Source organism: Panthera pardus, unplaced genomic scaffold (assembly GCF_024362965.1).
Source record: "Panthera pardus isolate Hobbes unplaced genomic scaffold, ASM2436296v1 HiC_scaffold_10, whole genome shotgun sequence".
Taxonomy (NCBI): Eukaryota; Metazoa; Chordata; class Mammalia; order Carnivora; family Felidae; genus Panthera; species Panthera pardus.
In genome coordinates, this window is record NW_026526655.1 from 63,434,393 (window position 1) to 63,453,840 (window position 19,448).

The following is a 19,448-nucleotide window of genomic DNA, read 5'->3' on the forward strand; positions in this document are numbered from 1 at the left end:
CAAGGTAAGAATCTCTCATATCTTAATCATTTGTAAAATATCTCTTACCTTTCCCCTTTAATTGCCATCTTTCTGCCCTCTTCTCCCTTAAACAAATGAACCAAGGGAATCTGAATTTACTCTAGTAAATGTATGTCAATTTTGCTGTTAAAAAGAAAGGCGCCCATTTGGTGGTCCAAATCACCCCCACACTTTAAAGAATCCTTTCCAGGATTTTACAGCCACAAGAAAACTTTCCACCAGATGATAAAAGAAAATTTGATGTGCACTGAAAGGAACCAAAGCAGCCTGCTCTTTTCCTTCCTAGCAGTTTTTTCTGATAGATCTGTTCTGTTGTTCCAGAAATATTCTCAAGTAAAACCCTAATAACTTCTTATTCCCAAGAATAAAATAAAAAAGTTAACCATTCATCTCTGGGCTGCTTCAAGAGTGAACGGAATCATGAACTACTCATGTGCTTATCCACACCATCCCCTAATGATATAATTCTCTGGGAGTTTTCCGCAATAAATCTTGGAGCTGGGTCTGTGCTCAGTACTTTCAGTCTGAGTAGGTTTGTTTATAACTGGCAGCTCTCTCATGACAGAGACACCTTTTATCACCTCTGCTTAGAGTGTCTGGAGAAGGAACGCACCACAGGAAATCTTAAGTAAAACTTTCTGACAAATACTCATAGTTGTCTGTTTTTGGACACCCAAATTTCATGTCACAAACAGAAAATTAGCAATATGGACTAACTGGTCCTTTAGAAGTCTTTCCTCACAATATTTCACTACATACCCTGTACAGAGATACTTAACTTTTGTGAGAGCCTCCGATTGTGGATGTAAGTTTTCTAGCTCTTGTCCGTGCTTGGGGTTCCCTTTCAACCATCATGAAAGACTGGGAATGTGGTGAACAGACATATTAGCTGGTTTGGAGATTATCAGAGGGGTTGACCAAAGCAATTATATCCCTTCCTCATAAGTATTTTAAAAGTCAAAGCAAAATGAAGAAACACTGCGGTGTTGGGTCTGCTATGTGTAAGGTATTGTACAAGGGTTCAGACAGTGTGAGCAAGCAGCTTAAACCAAGCTCCTGCCCTCAAGTAGCTTGCAATCTAGCAAAACAAACAAATATTTTCAATAAAGATGCTGAATAGTAGTGCAAGATGGCAATTAAAATCTGTCGCAGAATCATAGTTTGTTCTGAATTAAAGAAATTGCACTTCAACACTTGGTCCAAGTTCGGTAGAGGGAGAGAACAATTCAAGCTTGGGTCATAAGAGGAAGGCCTGATGGGAAGCAGAAAGCATGTAGGATGAGTGCATCTCTGCTGAAGACACTGCTTTCCAGTTCTAAAGAAATGGACTCAAGGGGCACCTGGGTGGCTCAGTCAGTTAAGCATCTGACTCTTGATTTCAGCTCAGGTCATGATCTCACAGTGGTGGGATTGAGCCTTGTGCCAGCTCTGCACTGAGTATGGAGTCTGCTTGGGGATTCTCTCTCTCTCTCTCTCTCTCTCTCTCTCTCTCTCTCTCTCCATCTGCTCTTACCCTGCTCATGTTTTCTCTCTTTTCTCTCTCTCTCAAAATAAATAAATATTTAAAAAAAGAAGAAATGGACTTGATATCATTTAGAGCATCCTCAAGGGTCAGAACTGTTATCAGTCTATGTTAATTTTCTAATTATAAAATTCTTTCTTTTCTGAAAGCAATTTCAGAATAATTTTTGCTTCCCCTCACTGCCCCTGTGAATCCCAAACCCTGTGGGCCACAGCGTGATAGTTGTGCTGGAAAAATGCTTTAGGGCTTTCTAGCTATTCTCTACAAGTTCTTTGGGTTCATCTTAGACATCGTGCCAGAGAGTGAAACTTCATGCGCTGTAGTCAGCAGAAGGCCTGGGCTAATAAGTGTTTTTCTCTTTCTTTGGGATGATGAAACACACACATTTTTCACAATGTCACTTTGAGATGGAAGAGCTGAAAAGGTGGCTTAGATTCCTAGAGGAGGTACAGTAAGCTTCCTGATTTATAGCCCACACCTCTCACCAGTGTCTTTTCGGACACCTGTCTGGCTTTATAAAACCTTTCTCTGGTGATTTGCTCCATCACTGCACAATGAGCATGAGTGGAGGGACTCTATGGACAGAGCCCTGGGCTGCTATCTACTGCCCCTGGCTTCCAGCAGCTGCCAATGAGTTAGTTCTGCCTATAAAGATGAAGGGGGTAGGCATCTTTGCTGGGATTGGTACCATGAGGTCTATGTAGAGATTTGGTTAGACCGAATTATAATTCTACATAGATAAGAGGGCTTACCCGTATTTTATATTTTAAATTCCTCTGTACCCACAAATGTTATCTTTGGTAAACCTGAGGCGACTTCTGAATCTTAATATTCTCCCCTTCTTTTTAAGGTTGCTGGACATTGAAAGTGAAATGATCAAATTTGCCAGTTACTATGCTGGAATCGCTTTGTCAGTACTCATCACAGGATATATTCAAGTGAGTAGCACCTTCATTTTATTTATAGATCAACCTCTGGGTTCAAATACATTACAATGAAATGCAAAGTACGCTCTTAAACTTTAAAATTTTTTAAAAATGTTTTTATTTATTTTTGAGAGAGAGAGAGAGAGGAGAGAGAGAGACAGCATGTGAGCAGGGGAGGGGCAGAGAGAGAGGGAGACACAGAATCTGAAGCAGGCTCCAGGCTCTGAGCTGTCAGCACAGAGCCAGACACAGGGCTCGAACTCATGAACGGTGAGATCATGACCTGAGCAGAAGTCTGACGCTCAACCCACTGAGCCACCCAGGTGCCCCTCTTTAACTTTTAAGTTTTTCAGATACCCTAAGGACTACAGTTTTACTTGGAGATGGGGGTGAGAGAATGGGGAAGGATTCTTGCTCTCAGATGGGGAGAAAAACATAAGCAGTTGCCTAGAGAGATGGTGAATGAATAGACATTGAATTTCAATGCCCTGTCCTTCTGTGTCCCCTAGACTTTATCTTTTCTTCTAAACTCAAAAAAAAAAAAAAAAAAGGCAATTGCGGATGTGTTTGTAATGAGAATATGAACACCCTGGAGAAAGGCAGGCATGAGGAGTTGGAGGAAAGCAAACTTGACTTTCTTTTTCTCTTTCATTGCTAAAATCTCACCAATCTGTATTCCAACTCAAATTCTGTAAACTGAATCTAGAGTGTATTCTAGATTTAAGCCATGGGAGGGCTTGGAGTTACGTAACCCTTATTTTTTTTTAAGTTTATTTATTTTGAGAGAGTGAGAGAGAGAGTGTATGGGAGGGGCAGAGACAGAGGGAGAGAGAGAATCCCAAGCAGGCTCCACACTGTCAGCACAGAGCCTGGATGTGGGGCTCGAACTCACAGACTGAGAGATCATTACGTGAGCCGAAATCAAGAGTCAGACCTTAACTGACTGAGCCACCCAGGTGCCCCATGCTTAACCCTTATTAAAGAAGAAAAATATTTCATCTTTTGCCTTCTTCTGTAGAAAAAAAATAATTATTTCCCTCAATCTCCATTCATTCAAGAATTCCAGGAAGTTCATGTTCACTGTAAAAAGAAATGAATCAGTTTCTCTTATTCTGGCACTGGGCATTTTGATGACAACCCGACTACATCTGGTTGGGGAAAACTATCAGTAGATTCCCTGCTTATGTCATAACTTTTGTCTTACTTTCTCTGAAAATCATTGTCCAATAGCCTGGAAACTATACAAACATGCTTGTTGGCAGGGCTCTCGGGAAAAATACACTCAGAAACGGCATGCAAAAATTAGAGCAAGAATTTCTTTTCGGCACTGTGAGCTTTCCTTTACTTATGCAGTCAGTGGAACTCAGTAAGGTTAGCTCTACACGTGGCAAAGCCAAATTCACACCCGAACCTTCGGCTTCCCTTTCCGCAGCTGTTCTGCTCATCCCGCTTCAAGCAGCAGGTGCCCTCGGCTCACACCGCAGCTCCCATGACGCGGCATTCTGCGAATCGCTTTCCTCTTTCTCTCAGCACTCATACTGAAAGCGTTTTCTTCTGGAAAGAGAAGGAATCCACGGATATTTTTAACGTTGCAATGCCAAACATTCCTTGCTTCATTTTCAGGTATGCTTTTGGGTGATTGCTGCAGCTCATCAGATACAGAATATGAGAAAAATTTCCTTTAGGAAAATAATGCGAATGGAAATGGGATGGTTTGACTGCAATTCCGTGGGAGAGCTGAACACAAGACTTTCCGAGTAAGTGGTTGGTAGGAGGTCTTAATGTATGTGTGAGTTTTGGATAATAGAACCCTTGTTTCTAAGTTAAATAATTGGAGACACGTTTTCAGTTATTTTGGATACATTTTGTCTCTTAAGTTGGGCTTTTACAGGTAGCATGTTTTTTCCATAGGTAACATTTTATCAAATATGATCATTAACAGTTGATAGCCAGGATACTAAAGTTTTGTTTGTAGGCCCTTAAGAGTTAAAAGAGCTAGGGCTATTTGGCCTCCAAAAGAGAGACTGAGGGATGTCACAATCTATGGATCAATAAGGAAAAATGATACAATTAGAACGAATTATCTTGCTCTGTTGAGGTTATTTCTGCACATAAAAACAAAGACAAAGAAAAATCCAAAATAGCTCGAGAAAGATTCAAACTAAAAAACTGAATTTAAATCCAGTTTACACCTAAATACTAGTTGGGGCCATGAATAGCTCCCCTCCAGTCATTCTGAATGAGCCCTGAGTAATTAGAACCAATTGAACCCTATTGAATTGAACGCTGAGGTCTCATGAGAGACAGTGTACAGTATAGTGAAGATAAGAGACTAAATGTTGAAACCCTTAGATTCGAGCACTCGTTCTGCCCCTTACTTACTATGACCTTGAACAGACACCCTTGCTATAATACAACTGTCAAATCTCTGGGTAATAGCTAAGGTCCTTTGTCGCTATTAAATCCTAAACCCTCCTGGCTCCATCTAAACAAGAGATTATGGGAATATTCCCAGGAATATGAATGTAACATAATTATGTTCAACCAGTATTCTGGAGGATTTACTCTATGCAAACCATAAAGATAAACCACAGAATTCCTGATCTCAGGGAACTTACAGCCTAGTAGGAGAGAAAAAGGTGCAAACAAGTAAATAATCAGTGCTGGCACATACTGATAGCTTACAACACATGGACACTATTCTACATACTTTACTTATATTAACTAATCCTCATCTGTAGATGGACATAATGACAGAACCTGAGGCATAAGAAGGTTAAGTAAGGCAAGTTAGCCCAGGAGAAGCTTGTGTTCAAATTCAGAGCTGGCCTGAGTCTGTGCTCTTAACCACTATTCTATATTGCCTATAAGCAGAATGCAATAATTACATACATGTACACACACATACACAGATTAATTACATTGCTATGCAAACACAGGGAGGAAGATATTACTTCTTCCTCGGAGATTATATAAGTTTTTATGAACTAGGCAGTGTGTGGGTTTTTCCTTGAGGCTGAAAGGATTTAGCAGGTATGAAGAAGGAAGGAAGAGCTTGTTAGGACAGACCAAGGATATGAGCCCTAGGAAAGAAAGAGACAGATAAGGTGGTTTCTAAAAGTCTTTGTCAACACTGAATGGCCACCAGTTGGGAAAGCTGGGTTGAGAACAAACTTGCTTGGCTGTGAGGGAGAAAGAGACTTGACGAACTCACAAGCTGTATCAAGTGTTTCAAAACGTGCAAGGCTGTTGTTTCCCACGGGCAACGGGGTACAGATACAAGAGTGCTTAGAAAGGAAAGACTGGGATTTCTCAGCAAGACATTTGAATTGACCAAGTTCAGTTTTAGTGATCAAATCCCCTCTTGTTTCTAGTGATATTAATAAAGTCAATGATGCCATTGCTGACCAAGTGGCCATTTTCATTCAGCGCATGACCACAAGCATCAGTGGGTTCCTGTTGGGATTTTACCAGGGTTGGAAACTGACCTTGGTTATTATCTCTGTCAGCCCTCTTATTGGGATTGGAGCAGGCATCATTGGTCTGGTAAGAATGTCTTCTCACTTCTCTCCAAGACTTTTGTGCTGAGAAACAGCCAGAAATGTGAAAGTTGTTTCCTTTTTCCTGTGTATGTTTAGTCAATATTATCACTGTTTCAGTTTACTTTGTTTGATTATTCCTCACTATCAAATAGCATTCCACAGATCAGGGATTGATGATGTTTTAATAACATAAATATTATTGTATTAATAACAATAAAAACTACATTTTCTGAGCATTTACTATTTTGCCAGGCACTATTAGGAACTTCATATATATTGTCTCTAATCTTTACAACAATCTTATAAAGTCTTAATGACATTTTAGACATAAGAAATGCAGGCTCAGAGAGGTAAAGGGACTTGTCTGGGACTACACAGCTAGCAAGTGATCAAATACAAGGGAGTCTGACTCCAAAACCCCCACCCACTCTCTGATATGCCTATTGCTTCCTATGGTCTCTAAATCTCTGACGTTTTTCTCAAAAAGGCCCAACAAACATACCCAGCTCAGTAACAAACACCTAATGCAGATTTCTACCTTCACAACTGTGTTCTCCATGCTGTGTGATCAGTTTCAGACAGAGGTTACCTGACCCATTCTGAGCAATGTCCCCATCAGTTTCCATTCCCCAGGTATGTAGGCTAAGAAAAAACATAGGAGTAGGAATTTTGAGTCATCCCTATTAAAAAACACTCCCAAGGATTAAGAAATTATGTTCTGCTTTTAGAGCAGACACATTTGATAGCAGCTCATGGGATCAGGCACACTAATAATTTACTGTAAATGAGAATAGAATTCAGGTGAAAAGCCGCACACACATCATTGAGCAACAGGAAACCAATCTCCATGATAATATTTTCTAGCAAAATATGCAAAATATTCTCTACAGTCCACCGACTATATTACTCAAACATTTCCCAGGTAGTACAGAGTGACAATAGCAAAGAGCTCACTCCCCTCAACTGTCCATCATCTGGTTCTACCACCTGGCTCAAGAAAGATATTTTTAGCCTGTCAAAGTGTTAGCTTCCTCACCTTTAAGATAAGGCTAATCCTTCCCAAAGTAATTGTGATGATTCAAGGCATATTCCATGTTATGCATTTAGCATGGCATCTGGCACAGAATTAATTGCTACAGAGTTATAAGCTTTTATTTTTTTCCAATCCACCATATCACACAAGCTTCACCACAGTCCTTCCTACCAAGCCTCCCTTCCTCAGAGGATCTTCCAGGATTCTGCAAACATTTAATTCAGTTCCCTCCACCCCCGATACATTGAATCTCTTTCTTCAAACCTGTAATTAATTAACGTTCATACGCAGATGGATCATATGTCACATTTAACATGTTAGAGATGTAGCCTGGTTCTCTTGATTTTAACACGCTTAGAGCATGGTTTCTCTTGCTATCTCAGTGCCCGTATTCCAACTTCTTGTCAGTGTGTCACTGATTTGCAATGCTGTAACTCTGCACTGGTTTCTTCTTGAATTCAAGTCTGTGCATGTTTGTGTAAAATGATGCAAGCAATTTCACTAGGCCTAATTCAAGAGCAGGACTCCCCCCCACCCCACACACACACCAAAAAAAAAAAAAAAAAAAAAAAAAAAAAGAAAAAGCAGGAGGGGGCAATATATCAATATTACACATTACTGTGGGTTTTTATGCCTGTGTCTTTTATATTTAACCAGGAGAAACATGAGTGATCGTTAAATATTTTCCCATACACATTTTTTAAACTCTTGTATCAATTTTACTGAAGTATCCTGAGATTATTTCATGAGCCATTACAATAAAACTATGAACATTCACAACTACTTGATTTCCTCAATAAATAATTTAGAAATAAGTTAAAAGAAGGTTGTGGTAAAAACCGCAGCGTCATTGGTAATGTCCGTAAAATTCAGATTTTAATGTTGATGAAAATAGACCTACTTTCCCTATTGTTGCCTTTTCAATTCACAACTTACGAAGTGTGCACTTGTAACATAAATATATTATAACAAAATTATACACTTACTTATTTTGTACCCGAAACCTCCATTTAAGATTTTGTTCGTGAAGGTTTTTGCTGCTAAGAGTTTGGAAAAACTTGGAAGATAAACTCCTTTGGTCTGGGTAGTATAAATTTTTTAGATTTCTGAGTTAGTCGATCTTTTACAATATTTGCTTTTATTCATTTTGGTATCTTCATCTGTGACAGGGATTTCTTTGGTGATTAATTCTAATTAGAACTCAATCCAAGTCCAATTTTAGAAAAAGTAATTTGTTAAACATTAAAGGCAATGTCTTTTTAGTTCCTTCTGTAAAGAGCAAAGCTAGTTGAGCCCCTATAGTTGAGTCAAATGGTGTAATATTAATCTGGAGCTTTCTCCTGTGGAATTACCTCTGTGGCATCACGCCTTTGCATACTCAGGACCTCTCCCCCATTCTACTGGCTAACATGGCACCTGCACGGACCACCAGTCTCTGTCTCTGGTGTTTGTCCACAAACTGTGCAATGGTCTGTGGCCAATAGTAATGAAATGGGACACAGTTTCACTTAAAACCTTCATCAGCATAATGAGTGAAACACTGTGGTCTCACTGAATGCCCTCTTTGGGACTTATTCTGAGAGGTTTTTGAGGCTGACTTCTAATGGAATCATTTTCATAAGCTGGCAACCAAACACTCATGGATGGGGTTTAACAGAGATCAAACTTGGATGCAATTCTTTCCTTGGTGAACACTGTAACAGCGAGAATCTAGTTTTGTATTGGTAACACCCACCACATGTTTACTGAGTGACAGGTTGACTTACCTAATTACCTGGTCTTCACGTTTTGTTTTCTTCTTTTGGATTTTAGAGTTTGTCCAAGTTTACTGACTATGAATTGAAGGCCTATGCCAAAGCAGGGTCAGTGGCTGATGAAGTCATCTCATCTATTCGAACAGTGGCTGCTTTTGGTGGTGAGAAAAAAGAGGTTGAAAGGTTGGTTCGTTGAAATGTCTGCCACTTTCCAGAATTCTGTTGATTGGCATACCACCCTGAAATCTTCCCCATTTTGCGCAAAGTGGCAGATTTTTACCTAGGTTTATTTACCCTGAGGGAGCTTTTGTTTGAGAGGCCGCTGGGAGCAATTAGATGGGGCATTAGCATTACAAGGACCCCCAAGCCTTTAGCTGTGTGTTTTTGAAAATGTTATAGTGCGAGATGTTTAGAAAGCTATTTTAGGTTAGATATTTATTTCAACTGTGGTGGTGGATACATACACACGCTAAACCTTGGTAACACTGTTTAGATCACGGAGTGATCTGAAATGCAGTTGCAGGGGACACTTGGGTTGCTCAGTCAGCTGAGCATCAGACTTCGACTCAGGTCATGATCTCATGGTTGGATCCTGAGTTCAAGCCCCACATCAGGCTCTGTGCTAACAGCTCAGAGCCTGGAGCCTGCTTCAAATTCTGTGTCTCCCTCTCTCTCAACCCCTTCCCCGCTAGTGCTCTGTCTCTCTCTCTCAAAAATAAATAAACATTAAATTCTTTTTAGGTGTAAGCATTATTGTAAAAAAAGAGAGAGAGAGGGAGGAAGAGAGAAAATGAGTGTGAGAGGGGTGGAGAGAGAGGGAGACAGAGGAGCCAAAGCAGGCTCTGCGCTGACAGCAGAGAGCCTGATGCGGGGCTCAAACTTGAGAACATTGAGATCATGACCTGAGCTGAAGTCGGATGCTCAACCGACTGAGCCACCCAGGTGCCCATCTGGAAGATTAGTTCTTAATAAAAATAAAAACCTAAATGAGTAAACCAGCACAGTTGTCAAGAATGTTGTTTATTCTTCCATTTATTTAGTACTTAAGTGCATTCCATATGCCAGGTACTGATTTTATAAAATAGCCTCCAGTTTAAACTCTTTTTAATGAGTAGATCTAGTATGATGATGTCATTCTCAGTTGCTACCAAAGAGAAAAGAGAATCTACAATCTCTACTTAGCCTCTTTTCTTTTCTTTTCTTTTCTTATTTTTTGTTTTTGTTTTGTGTCTTTTGGTTTATAGAGTGAAGTTACCTTGTTTCTCATAACAAATTTCAGTAGCATACTTCCTCCACCATGAAAGATATTAATCATTGTTGATAAAAGTAGCAATGTAAATGTTTTGAAAATGGTAACATAGAATAGACCTTCATTTTTGTCCCATGAAATGGGAAATTTTCTCCATGAATTTATTTTTCGGGATAAAAGAAGGCAGTTACAGAGTGTCTGAACTTTAAGACCATGCCAGTTATTAATGGCCAGAGTATAGAATCACTGGGGCTTAGTGCTTGAATTGGATATCTACATAGTTATCCCCGTCCTGTGGCTGTGAACCCCATGGGTCATGTTACAACATAGCATTCTTGGTCACAGGTCAGATAGGTGTATGGAGATGAGTTGGTGCAAACACAGGTCTCAAACCTAGGGGAAACAATTACATCATTTGCTGATAGAAAGCATGCCACATGACTTAATAAAACAGTTCAAGCACAAATAGTACTAGATCCCCTATGTCCAAACATTTGTGTTGAAAATTCTTTTCTCTTGGGGTAAAGTTCTCACTGTCCTCACACTGTTCTCATCCCAGAGGTGATCAACCAACCATGAGGCTTTGTTAGGCATCATTCCTTCAACATGTTTCACTGCCGGGTTGAAAGAAACAAAATAACTACGTGGACGTGATCGTCATTTTCTTCCCATGAAGGCGCTATGTGTCTGGGGTGATTTTATTATGATCATTGAGTATAAGCACTGCCCTGTGCCTATTTTGAATATTTTGACTTGAGTTGCTGCTGCTGGCATAGACTCAAATGCTTTCTCTTCACAGATATGAGAAAAATCTTGTGTTTGCCCAGCGTTGGGGAATTAGAAAAGGGATAGTGATGGGATTCTTTACTGGATTCATGTGGTGTCTCATCTTCTTCTGCTATGCACTGGCCTTCTGGTATGGCTCCAAACTTGTCCTCGATGATGAAGAATATACGGCAGGAACGCTCATCCAGGTACTTAGATCTGAGCAGCCTAGACATAGCATCTCCTGCTGGCATCTCGGAAAAGCCCATAGTTAAGGTGTTTTGTTTATTCCTTTAGTATCTGAGGGGGGGAAAGCATCAATGATTTGGTGGAGTCCATCTGCAGAAACAAGCAAAACCTACACATTTTATAGTAAAGGAATGCTGAGCCTTTGACTTGATGAGACCAGAAATTTAATGATTTCCAATTAACTAAGGATTTTATAGCTGTAAAACAATGACTTTTCTGAGTCCAAAAGATAATATGCCATGAAAATGGGAAGTCGTTGATCTCTCAGCTGAAAGTTAACAGCTCATGTAGTTAAGTTTCATAATAGTACAAGATATGTGCTAATGGACGTATTTGTGAAACATAATGAGTTACTAAAATACCAAGCCAGTAATACCCTCAACTGAACAGGCAATGCCACCATTTTTATTGTTCGCTTGTGCTATAGCCGTGCTCTCACGAATGCCATGGCTACTTTAATTTTCAGTATTTTTTTCAGTTGTTCTTTCAAGAATTATTGAGTATAAAAAAAAAAGTCTTATTGAGCATGTATGATATGCCAGACCCATACAAAGTGCAGAGGATTCAATAGTGGATAAAAGAAATGTGATCTTTTCCTGATGTAACTTATCATTTCGTGGGGAAGAAAAGCAATACTTAAACAATCACATCAGTGCCTAATGGCAGAAGAAAACGGGTGCTACAAAAGACAAGCGACATGCATGGTGAATACCAGGATAGGGTGAGATAAAGCTCATTAACCCAAGGGCTTTCTTCCTTAGCTTACAGCACCTCTCATTACCGCTGGACTCTTGCCATTGTTCTGATTCTCAGACAGAAGGCATTTCCACACTCATCAATCTTTTATTTTCTTGTATGGCTTGCTGAACTTTTCCTTCAGAGGGCTTGAATGAAAGCGAACATTTGGGTTTATTTACAATTTGTTACCACCCCTTCCTGCCCTCACACACTAAGCCCCATGAGGTCAGGGAGATAAAACATGAAATGCACGTTTCATTTGGCCTATTAATTGTTTAATTAAGTATATTAATTTTAAAAGCATGGACATAGGAAGCAGTTTCACCTAAGATTCTTAAATAAAATATTTTGGCCCTAGATTATAGGTAAGACAGACGCCAATTAAATAATAAAAAATGTAGGGGTGCCTGGGTGACTCAGTGAGTTAAGCCTCCGACTTTGGCTCAGGTCATGATCTTGTGGTTCGTGGATTTGAGCCCCACGTAGGGCTCTGTGCTGACAGCTCAGAGCCTAGAGCCTGCTTCGGATTCTGTCTCCCTCTCTCTGCCCCTCCCCTGCTCACGCTCTGTCTGTCTCTCTCTCAAAAATAAATAAACATTTTAAAAAAATAATGAAAAATGCCAAAATCTTACATAGACATTTGCTAGCTGATAGCCTGTAATTTGAGGTCTACTGCTTTAGTAGAAATACATTTCTAGGGAAAGTAGAACAGAATTTTATTTACAAATTGAAATGATTATCAGAGGCCAAAGCATAATCAATCTAAGCTACTGACTTTATTTCATAAGAGCATGATAATACACTAAGAATAACTTTTCAAAATTCAGTTCTTTGCAAGATGAACAACTGGCATCACTTGAATTTTGTTTAAAAAATTAAATATGATTATACATGTTAGTGTTTTGTAAACCTTAAAAGAGCAGTATAGATGGAAAATATTGCTATCATTATAATTTAGCCACTTTCTTTCTTTTTTTCTAAATTTTTTTAATGTTTTATTTATTTTTGAGACAGGGAGAGACAGAGCATGAATGGGGGAGGGTCAGAGAGAGGGAGACACAGAATCTGAAACAGGCTCCAGGCTCTGAGCTGTCAGCACAGAGCCCGACACGGGGCTCGAACTCACGGACCGCGAGATCATGACCTGAGCTGAAGTTGGCCGCTTAACCCACTGAGCCACCCAGGCGCCCCTAATTTAGCCCCTTTCTTAACAACTTTAATACAGCTTTACACATTTGGAAACTTTTTTTTAATGTCTATTCATCTATTTTTGAAAGAAAGCATGAGTGAGGGAGGGGCAGAGGGAGAGAGAGACAGAGGATCCAAAGTGGGCTCTGCATTGACAGCAGTGAGCCTGATGCAGGGCTCGAACCCACGAACTGTGAGATCATGACCTGAGCCGAAGTCTGATGCTCAACAAACTGAGCCATCTAAGTGCCCCCAGCTTTGCATATTTGAAAAACCAGTGAAACCCTCTGAAAAACAGTGTGGAGGTTCCTCAAAAAATTAAAAATGGATCTACCCTATGACCCAGCAACAGCACTGCTAGGAATAGCCCCAAGGGATACAGGAGTACTGATGCATAGGGGCACTTGTACCCCAATGTTTATAGCAGCACTCTCAACAATAGCCAAATTGTGGAAAGAGCTTAAATGTCCATCAATTGATGAATGGATAAGGAAATTATGGTTTATATACACAACAGAGTACTACGTGGCAATGAGAAAGAATGAAATATGGCCCTTTGTAGCAACGTGGATGGAACTGGAGAGTGTGATGCTAAGTGAAATAAGCCATACAGAGAAAGACAGATACCATATGGTTTTACTCTTATGTGGATCCTGAGAAACTTAACAGAAACCCATGGGGGAGGGGAAGGAAAAAAAAAAAAGGAGGTTAGAGTGGGAGAGAGCCAAAGCATAAGAGACTCTTAAAGACTGAGAACAAACTGAGGGTTGACGGGGGGTGGGAGGGAGGGGAGGGCACCTTTTGGGATGAGCACTGGGTGTTGTATGGAAACCAATTTGACAATAAATTTCATATATTGGAAAAAAAAAAAAAGGATAACCAGTGAAAGTATTGCGGGTATGAAACCCGACTATAAAGTCCCTGGTCTTTATTGATCTAATGACTCTTAAGAACTTTCAACATTTATGAGTCCCAGCTGCTTATATCTGCTCATTCTGCAGAAAAACATGCATTGAGAAAAGACCTCTTTCTTTTCATACCATGCCTGCACAGAGAGGACAGAGGTGTGCCCAAATAACATTTCAGAGGGAAAAATGAATTGGTAAATTGAAAATTAAATACTACACAATTCCAATTGGAAACACTGAATTTAAAATCCCCTTGGTTACTTCTGTAGCAGGAATCCAATTTTATGGTTCTGCTAAAAAATAGACTGAGGTATATTCAAAATTTTAGGAGATTATTTAAGCAGAAATAATTCTAATCAAGCAGCACCAAACCAGAAGTGATGAGAAACCGTTCTCCACCCATAGGAGCAGGGGACTTTTATAGTGAAAAGACAGAAGCAAAGCAAAAAAAAAAAAAAAAAAAAAAAAATTATTTGATTGGTGATACCTTAAGCAGTTGCCTTCCCCGGGGAAGCTTAATTGACTATTTGTGATTGGTTGTCCTCAGGTTTTTGATTTCTGGACCTTAAGGCATTTGAGCTGAAGTTTTGGTTTGCTTATGCAGGTTGCTAAGGTATTAAATCTGCCTCAGCCTAATGGCCTCCTTGTTTAACTCATTTGACACTCCTCAGCTTCAAGTGTTCACTCTATACTTTCTGTAAATAATTTAACTGAGTACTTACTATATGCAGATGTGGAATGCTATGTGTTTCCAACATTTTAATCGTCAATGATTAACCTTACCTCATACTCGAATGTCTTCTTGCAAGCCTCTGCTTACACCTTTAGAAATTTCCTTTTGGGAAAATGGAGAAATCCATGAACAGCATAATCACTGATTGTTCTTTCTCTCTCTCTCTCCCTTCCTCCCTCCCTCCATCTTTCTCTTTCTTTCACTCATGTGCGCAGGCACATTTTTCACCATACTTCTGAGTAGCAAACTCTGAAGCCTCAGTATACGTGAGCTGAGGTGAGTGTTAGTACTCCACTAAATTAATTAACAATCCGGTTAATCTAATATGTTTTTCATGCACAGAGTCATTATTGGCTGCATGGTAATTGGGCATACATGGTAAGTGGCTCACATAAATGACTGTGATTAGTACCACTTGTACCCAGACAAAAAACAAACTCTGTGATCTATTGAGAGAGGAGATGAAAACGAATTGCAGAGTGCAGAAGGCTGCTTTTTCACGCTTCCCAGGTTTCAGGACTCAATAGTAAAAAATAACAGCAGCAGTAGAGGGTAACGGTATTCAGAGTGTATAAGGTGTCAAGCACTAAATGACATATTTCATATAAATACAATATGTAATATCAAAGCTTCATTCTGTATTGATGTCATTAAAGATGAAATGGAGCCATGAGGTTGACAAATATGTGCTGAGGGGCATGGAGTGGGATATAAACTCAGGTGACTATGTCTCTAGGGCCTGACTCATTAGCCAGTGTTTTCTTCTTCTGGATCTATCTTCCAAGGAGCCACAGATCCCCTTTTCCCCAGCACAGCACACCCACAGATTATTCCCCAGTGGTCTCTTTTGCCTCTTCTGACACTGCCATCCCCTGGTTAGAGTGCAGTGTTTGGGGTGGGAAATGATCATCTGTTGGAATGGGTGCTGGCTGTTGTGATAATATCAGTACATGTCTCTGTTCTGTCTCACTCACTCTTTCCCTATGAACTCTGAGAGAGACATCTGCAAAACCAGGCTGAGCAAGGTTTGACTGCAAACCTCAGGTTAGGCCCCTAGTGATTCAATCTAGGATCTAGACAGGGGTCAGCAAACTATGGCCCGCCAGTCTAATCCAGCCTGATGCCTGTTTTTGTAAATAAAGTTTTATTGGAACACAGCCATAATTATTTGTTCTCTATTGTCTATGGCTGCTTTTGTACTACATAGCAGAGTTGTGTAATTGCTTCAGAGCTCATATAGCCTGAAAAGGCTAAAATATCTACTAGGTGTCCTTTATAGAAACTGTTTGCTGAGCCCTGATCTAGGACATTTGGAAAGCATCTTTTGTTTAGGTGGGAAGGCCTCTGATAAAGGTGGTCTTAACCCAATTTACAGAAGTACTTCTCCCTCTATTCACTTTATCATTTCTTAAGTGTGCAATCTTGCTTCTTTTAACATCATCACTATGATTTATGTGGCTAACACTGGATTTATCACCTTAAACTAATTATTTCATTTCATGTTCATAACAGTCCCATGAGGTATATACTGTTAATATCCCTGTGTTACCGATAAAGAAATTGCGGCTTGAAATATGAAGTAATCTGCCCCTGGGAGGAGCTGCCTTCTGTAATTAAGGAAGAGGAACAAGAAAGACGAGGAGAGAATGTCTGTCTCATTCATGGAGTGGGGAATTCAGGAAGAAGGCAAGGGGGGACTGGTGCACATCATCATATGCGGAGTGGAGGTTACTTGAGAGGAAGGGAGGCGGCTGGGAGGCTCTGAGGAGTCTCCTGGTCCAGACACAAGACCAAAGGAAGACAGGGAAACCGTCACAGACTAGGATCATTTGGCTGCCTGAAGAAGACTACATTCAAACATTCAGGCAGCAGCCAGTTTTCAGTTCAGGAAATAACTCCTGTCCCCAACGGATGGTGGCCAATGAAATATCCTCCATGAAAGTTACATGACTGGTCCCATTTGGTCAAAAGGAGTCTTGTGCTCCTCCTAGAGGCACATGACAAATTACCTCATTGCCTCTTCCTTTATAAACAGCGCTGATAAAAACACAGTGTTATTTGGTAGGAACATCTGGTCATGATAAATTCGCCTTCCCCTAACTTAATGAAATGACTGGGTTGGTGAGTTTAAGGACAGCTTCCTCAGCATCGCAAAGAACCTGGCCATACCAACCACATGCCACCAGCAGCAGGTGGGCCTGTTTGCTAGACAGGTTGTCAGGCAAGAGCTTGGGTTCAAATACTGCTCTCCCACTTAATACGTGTTTTCATGTAGAGTAAGTTAGGCAACCTCCATACACCTTGGTTTTCTCTTCTGTTGTAAAAATTAAATGAAGTAAAGCAGGTAAATCACTTAGAAATATACATTAGGAAAACTCCTCCTCCTTCTCCTCCTCCTCCTACTAGTACTAATAGTTATCCTAAATAAATAGTCTACTAGTAGCAATAATATAGCATTAGTAGCAAATCTATAATGTACGTACCAATCTCTATGACAATCAAGCTAATCATACTGTCTTTATTGCTTCAGTGACCCTTATCAGGGGTCTCTTATCCAGAGACCATATCAGGCTGTTCATGTGACAAACTGAATTGTCATGTCACTATTCTAACTCACTTTGTGTCTATACGCTGCCTTGCTTAGATCTCTTCCTCATTGCAAAATATATTCTTCTTTGTAGAATAGTGTTCTACACATAGATGTTCAGTTATAAATAATGTAATCTTTTAAATCATAACAATAGAAAAATTGGAGATACTTTGTAGAACAGAAATTATTCCAGGTGTCTCCAAAGAAATAGTTATCTTTCAAACTCCCAAGGAAGAACATTTCTGAGAAATCTCTGAGTTCACACAAATAGCCTGAATGATAGCGCTATTTACAAATTGACAAAAACATACAAAAACTATGTTTATCTCTTTTTATTTCAGATTTTCCTCGGTATCATAGTAGGAGCTTTAAATCTTGGCAATGCATCTTCTTGTTTGGAAGCCTTTGCAACTGGGCGTGCAGCAGCCACCAGCATTTTTCAGACAATAGACCGGGTATGTAAGAGCCAAAGTAAAGGCCATGAGCAGGTTGGGGTGGGGAGAGAAATGAATTTCTGAGGAATTTACCCTCAATGTTAAAAAAAATAGGAGGATGGGGCGTCTGGGTGGCTCAGTCAGTTAAGCGTCTGACTTCGGCTCAGGTCATAATCTCACAGCTCGTGAGTTTGGGCCCCGCATTGGGCTCTGTGCTGACAGCTCAAAGCCTGAAGCCTGTTTCAGATTCTGTGTCTCCCTCTCTATCTCTGCCCCTCCCCTGCTCACGCTCTGTCTCTGCCTCAAAAATAAACAAATATTAAAAAAATAAATTAAAAAAAATATGAGGACTATCACAATGCCCCTAATTCAGCAATACTTAATAAGTGCTATCATGAGCCAGGCTCCACACTGAGTTGGGACTGCAAGAGTGAAATAGAACAAATAAGGTCCTTGCACTCCTATCATACTAGGAAACAGGTAGTAAAGAAGGAAGCACATTTACAGATCTAGAAGGTACTATGTTGGGGCACCTGGGTGGCTCAGTTGGTGGAGCGTCTGACTTAGGCTCAGGTCATGAACTCACAGTTAATGAGCTCGGGCCCTGCATCAGGCTCTGTGCTGACAGCTCAGAGCCTGGAGCCTGCTTTGGATTCTGTGTCTCCCTCTCTCTCTGCCCCTCCCCCTCTCATGCTCTGTCTCTCTGTCTCTCTGTCTCTCAAAAAGAAATAAAAACATTAGAAAAAAATAGGGGGTATTACATTTAGTGAACAGAAAAAGACAAATACTATACAATGTCACTTATATGTAGAATGCAAAAAAAAAACAATGCAAATGAACAAACAAACAAACAAACAAACAAAAAACAGAAATGACTCATAAATACAGAGAACAAACTGGTGGCTGTGAGAGGAAGGGGCTAGCAGGATGGGCAAAATAGGTGAAAGGGATAAACTTCTAGTTATAAAATAAGCAAGTCACAGGGATGAAAAGTACAGCCAATAATGTTGGAATAACTTTGTGTGATGACAGAAAGTAACTACACTATCTTGGTGAGCATTTGGTAATGTATATAATCGTCGAATCACTATATGTACACCTAAAACCAACCTAACTTCAGTAAAAAATAAAAATTAAAAAAAGAAGTAAGCACATTCAAAGATAAGATAATATTAGTGCAATAAAGGAAATAAAATAGGTCAGCATGGTAGCGGTTGGAGTGGAGAGGAGACTTTAAGTGATGGTAACCTCATCTCTGAGGAGATAATATTTGCCCTGAGAACTCAAGGACAGTCAGCCATGTGAAGGGAGGTTCAGGGGGAAACGGTGCTTGGGAAATGAGAGCAGGGAGGCTATTCCTGGAAGAGAGCCCTCTGGATGGAAAAAGGGCTTGGTGAATACAAGGACCTAAAACAAGGTCAGTGTGTGTGAGTTGAGTGAGCAAGGGACAGAGGCTGGAGAGAGAGGAAGGGGCCAGATCATGCAAGACTTTAAGGCCAAGTTTGTAAGTTTGGATTATCTTCTAAAGGTGACAGACCTTAGACTGTCTGGTAGTCTGGCTAGGATTTTCCTGGTTAATCTACTAAAGCACCTTGGAGGTCCAGCTAGAAAGTCAAAATCCAAGAATAGAAGGGAGAAGAGGGCAACATGTTCTTCCCCTCTGGAAGCCCTGGAAATCTAGAGGTTCTTCTTTGGTCCCCTAAATCTTAAGTATTTATGAAGCATATAACCTACCTGAGGAAACTGTTGATCACTTTATCTGTTTCGTATTTGGGGGTTTCATATATTGGAGTATA

General features: G+C 40.1%; 1 protein-coding gene across 5 annotated transcripts in view; it reads left to right on the plus strand.

Annotated features, from left to right (window-relative positions):
• Nucleotides 1-19,448, plus strand: part of ABCB11 (ATP binding cassette subfamily B member 11) — a 90,272-nt gene that overhangs the window by 24,783 nt on the left and 46,041 nt on the right. For all 5 annotated transcript variants that reach the window (XM_053907992.1, XM_053907976.1, XM_053907984.1 and 2 more), the window contains 6 exons: nucleotides 2,394-2,481; nucleotides 4,093-4,226; nucleotides 5,844-6,015; nucleotides 8,857-8,981; nucleotides 10,847-11,021; nucleotides 17,560-17,673. In XM_053907992.1, coding sequence (XP_053763967.1) covers nucleotides 2,394-2,481; nucleotides 4,093-4,226; nucleotides 5,844-6,015; nucleotides 8,857-8,981; nucleotides 10,847-11,021; nucleotides 17,560-17,673 — 808 coding nt within the window. The remainder of the gene's footprint in view (nucleotides 1-2,393; nucleotides 2,482-4,092; nucleotides 4,227-5,843; nucleotides 6,016-8,856; nucleotides 8,982-10,846; nucleotides 11,022-17,559; nucleotides 17,674-19,448) is intronic.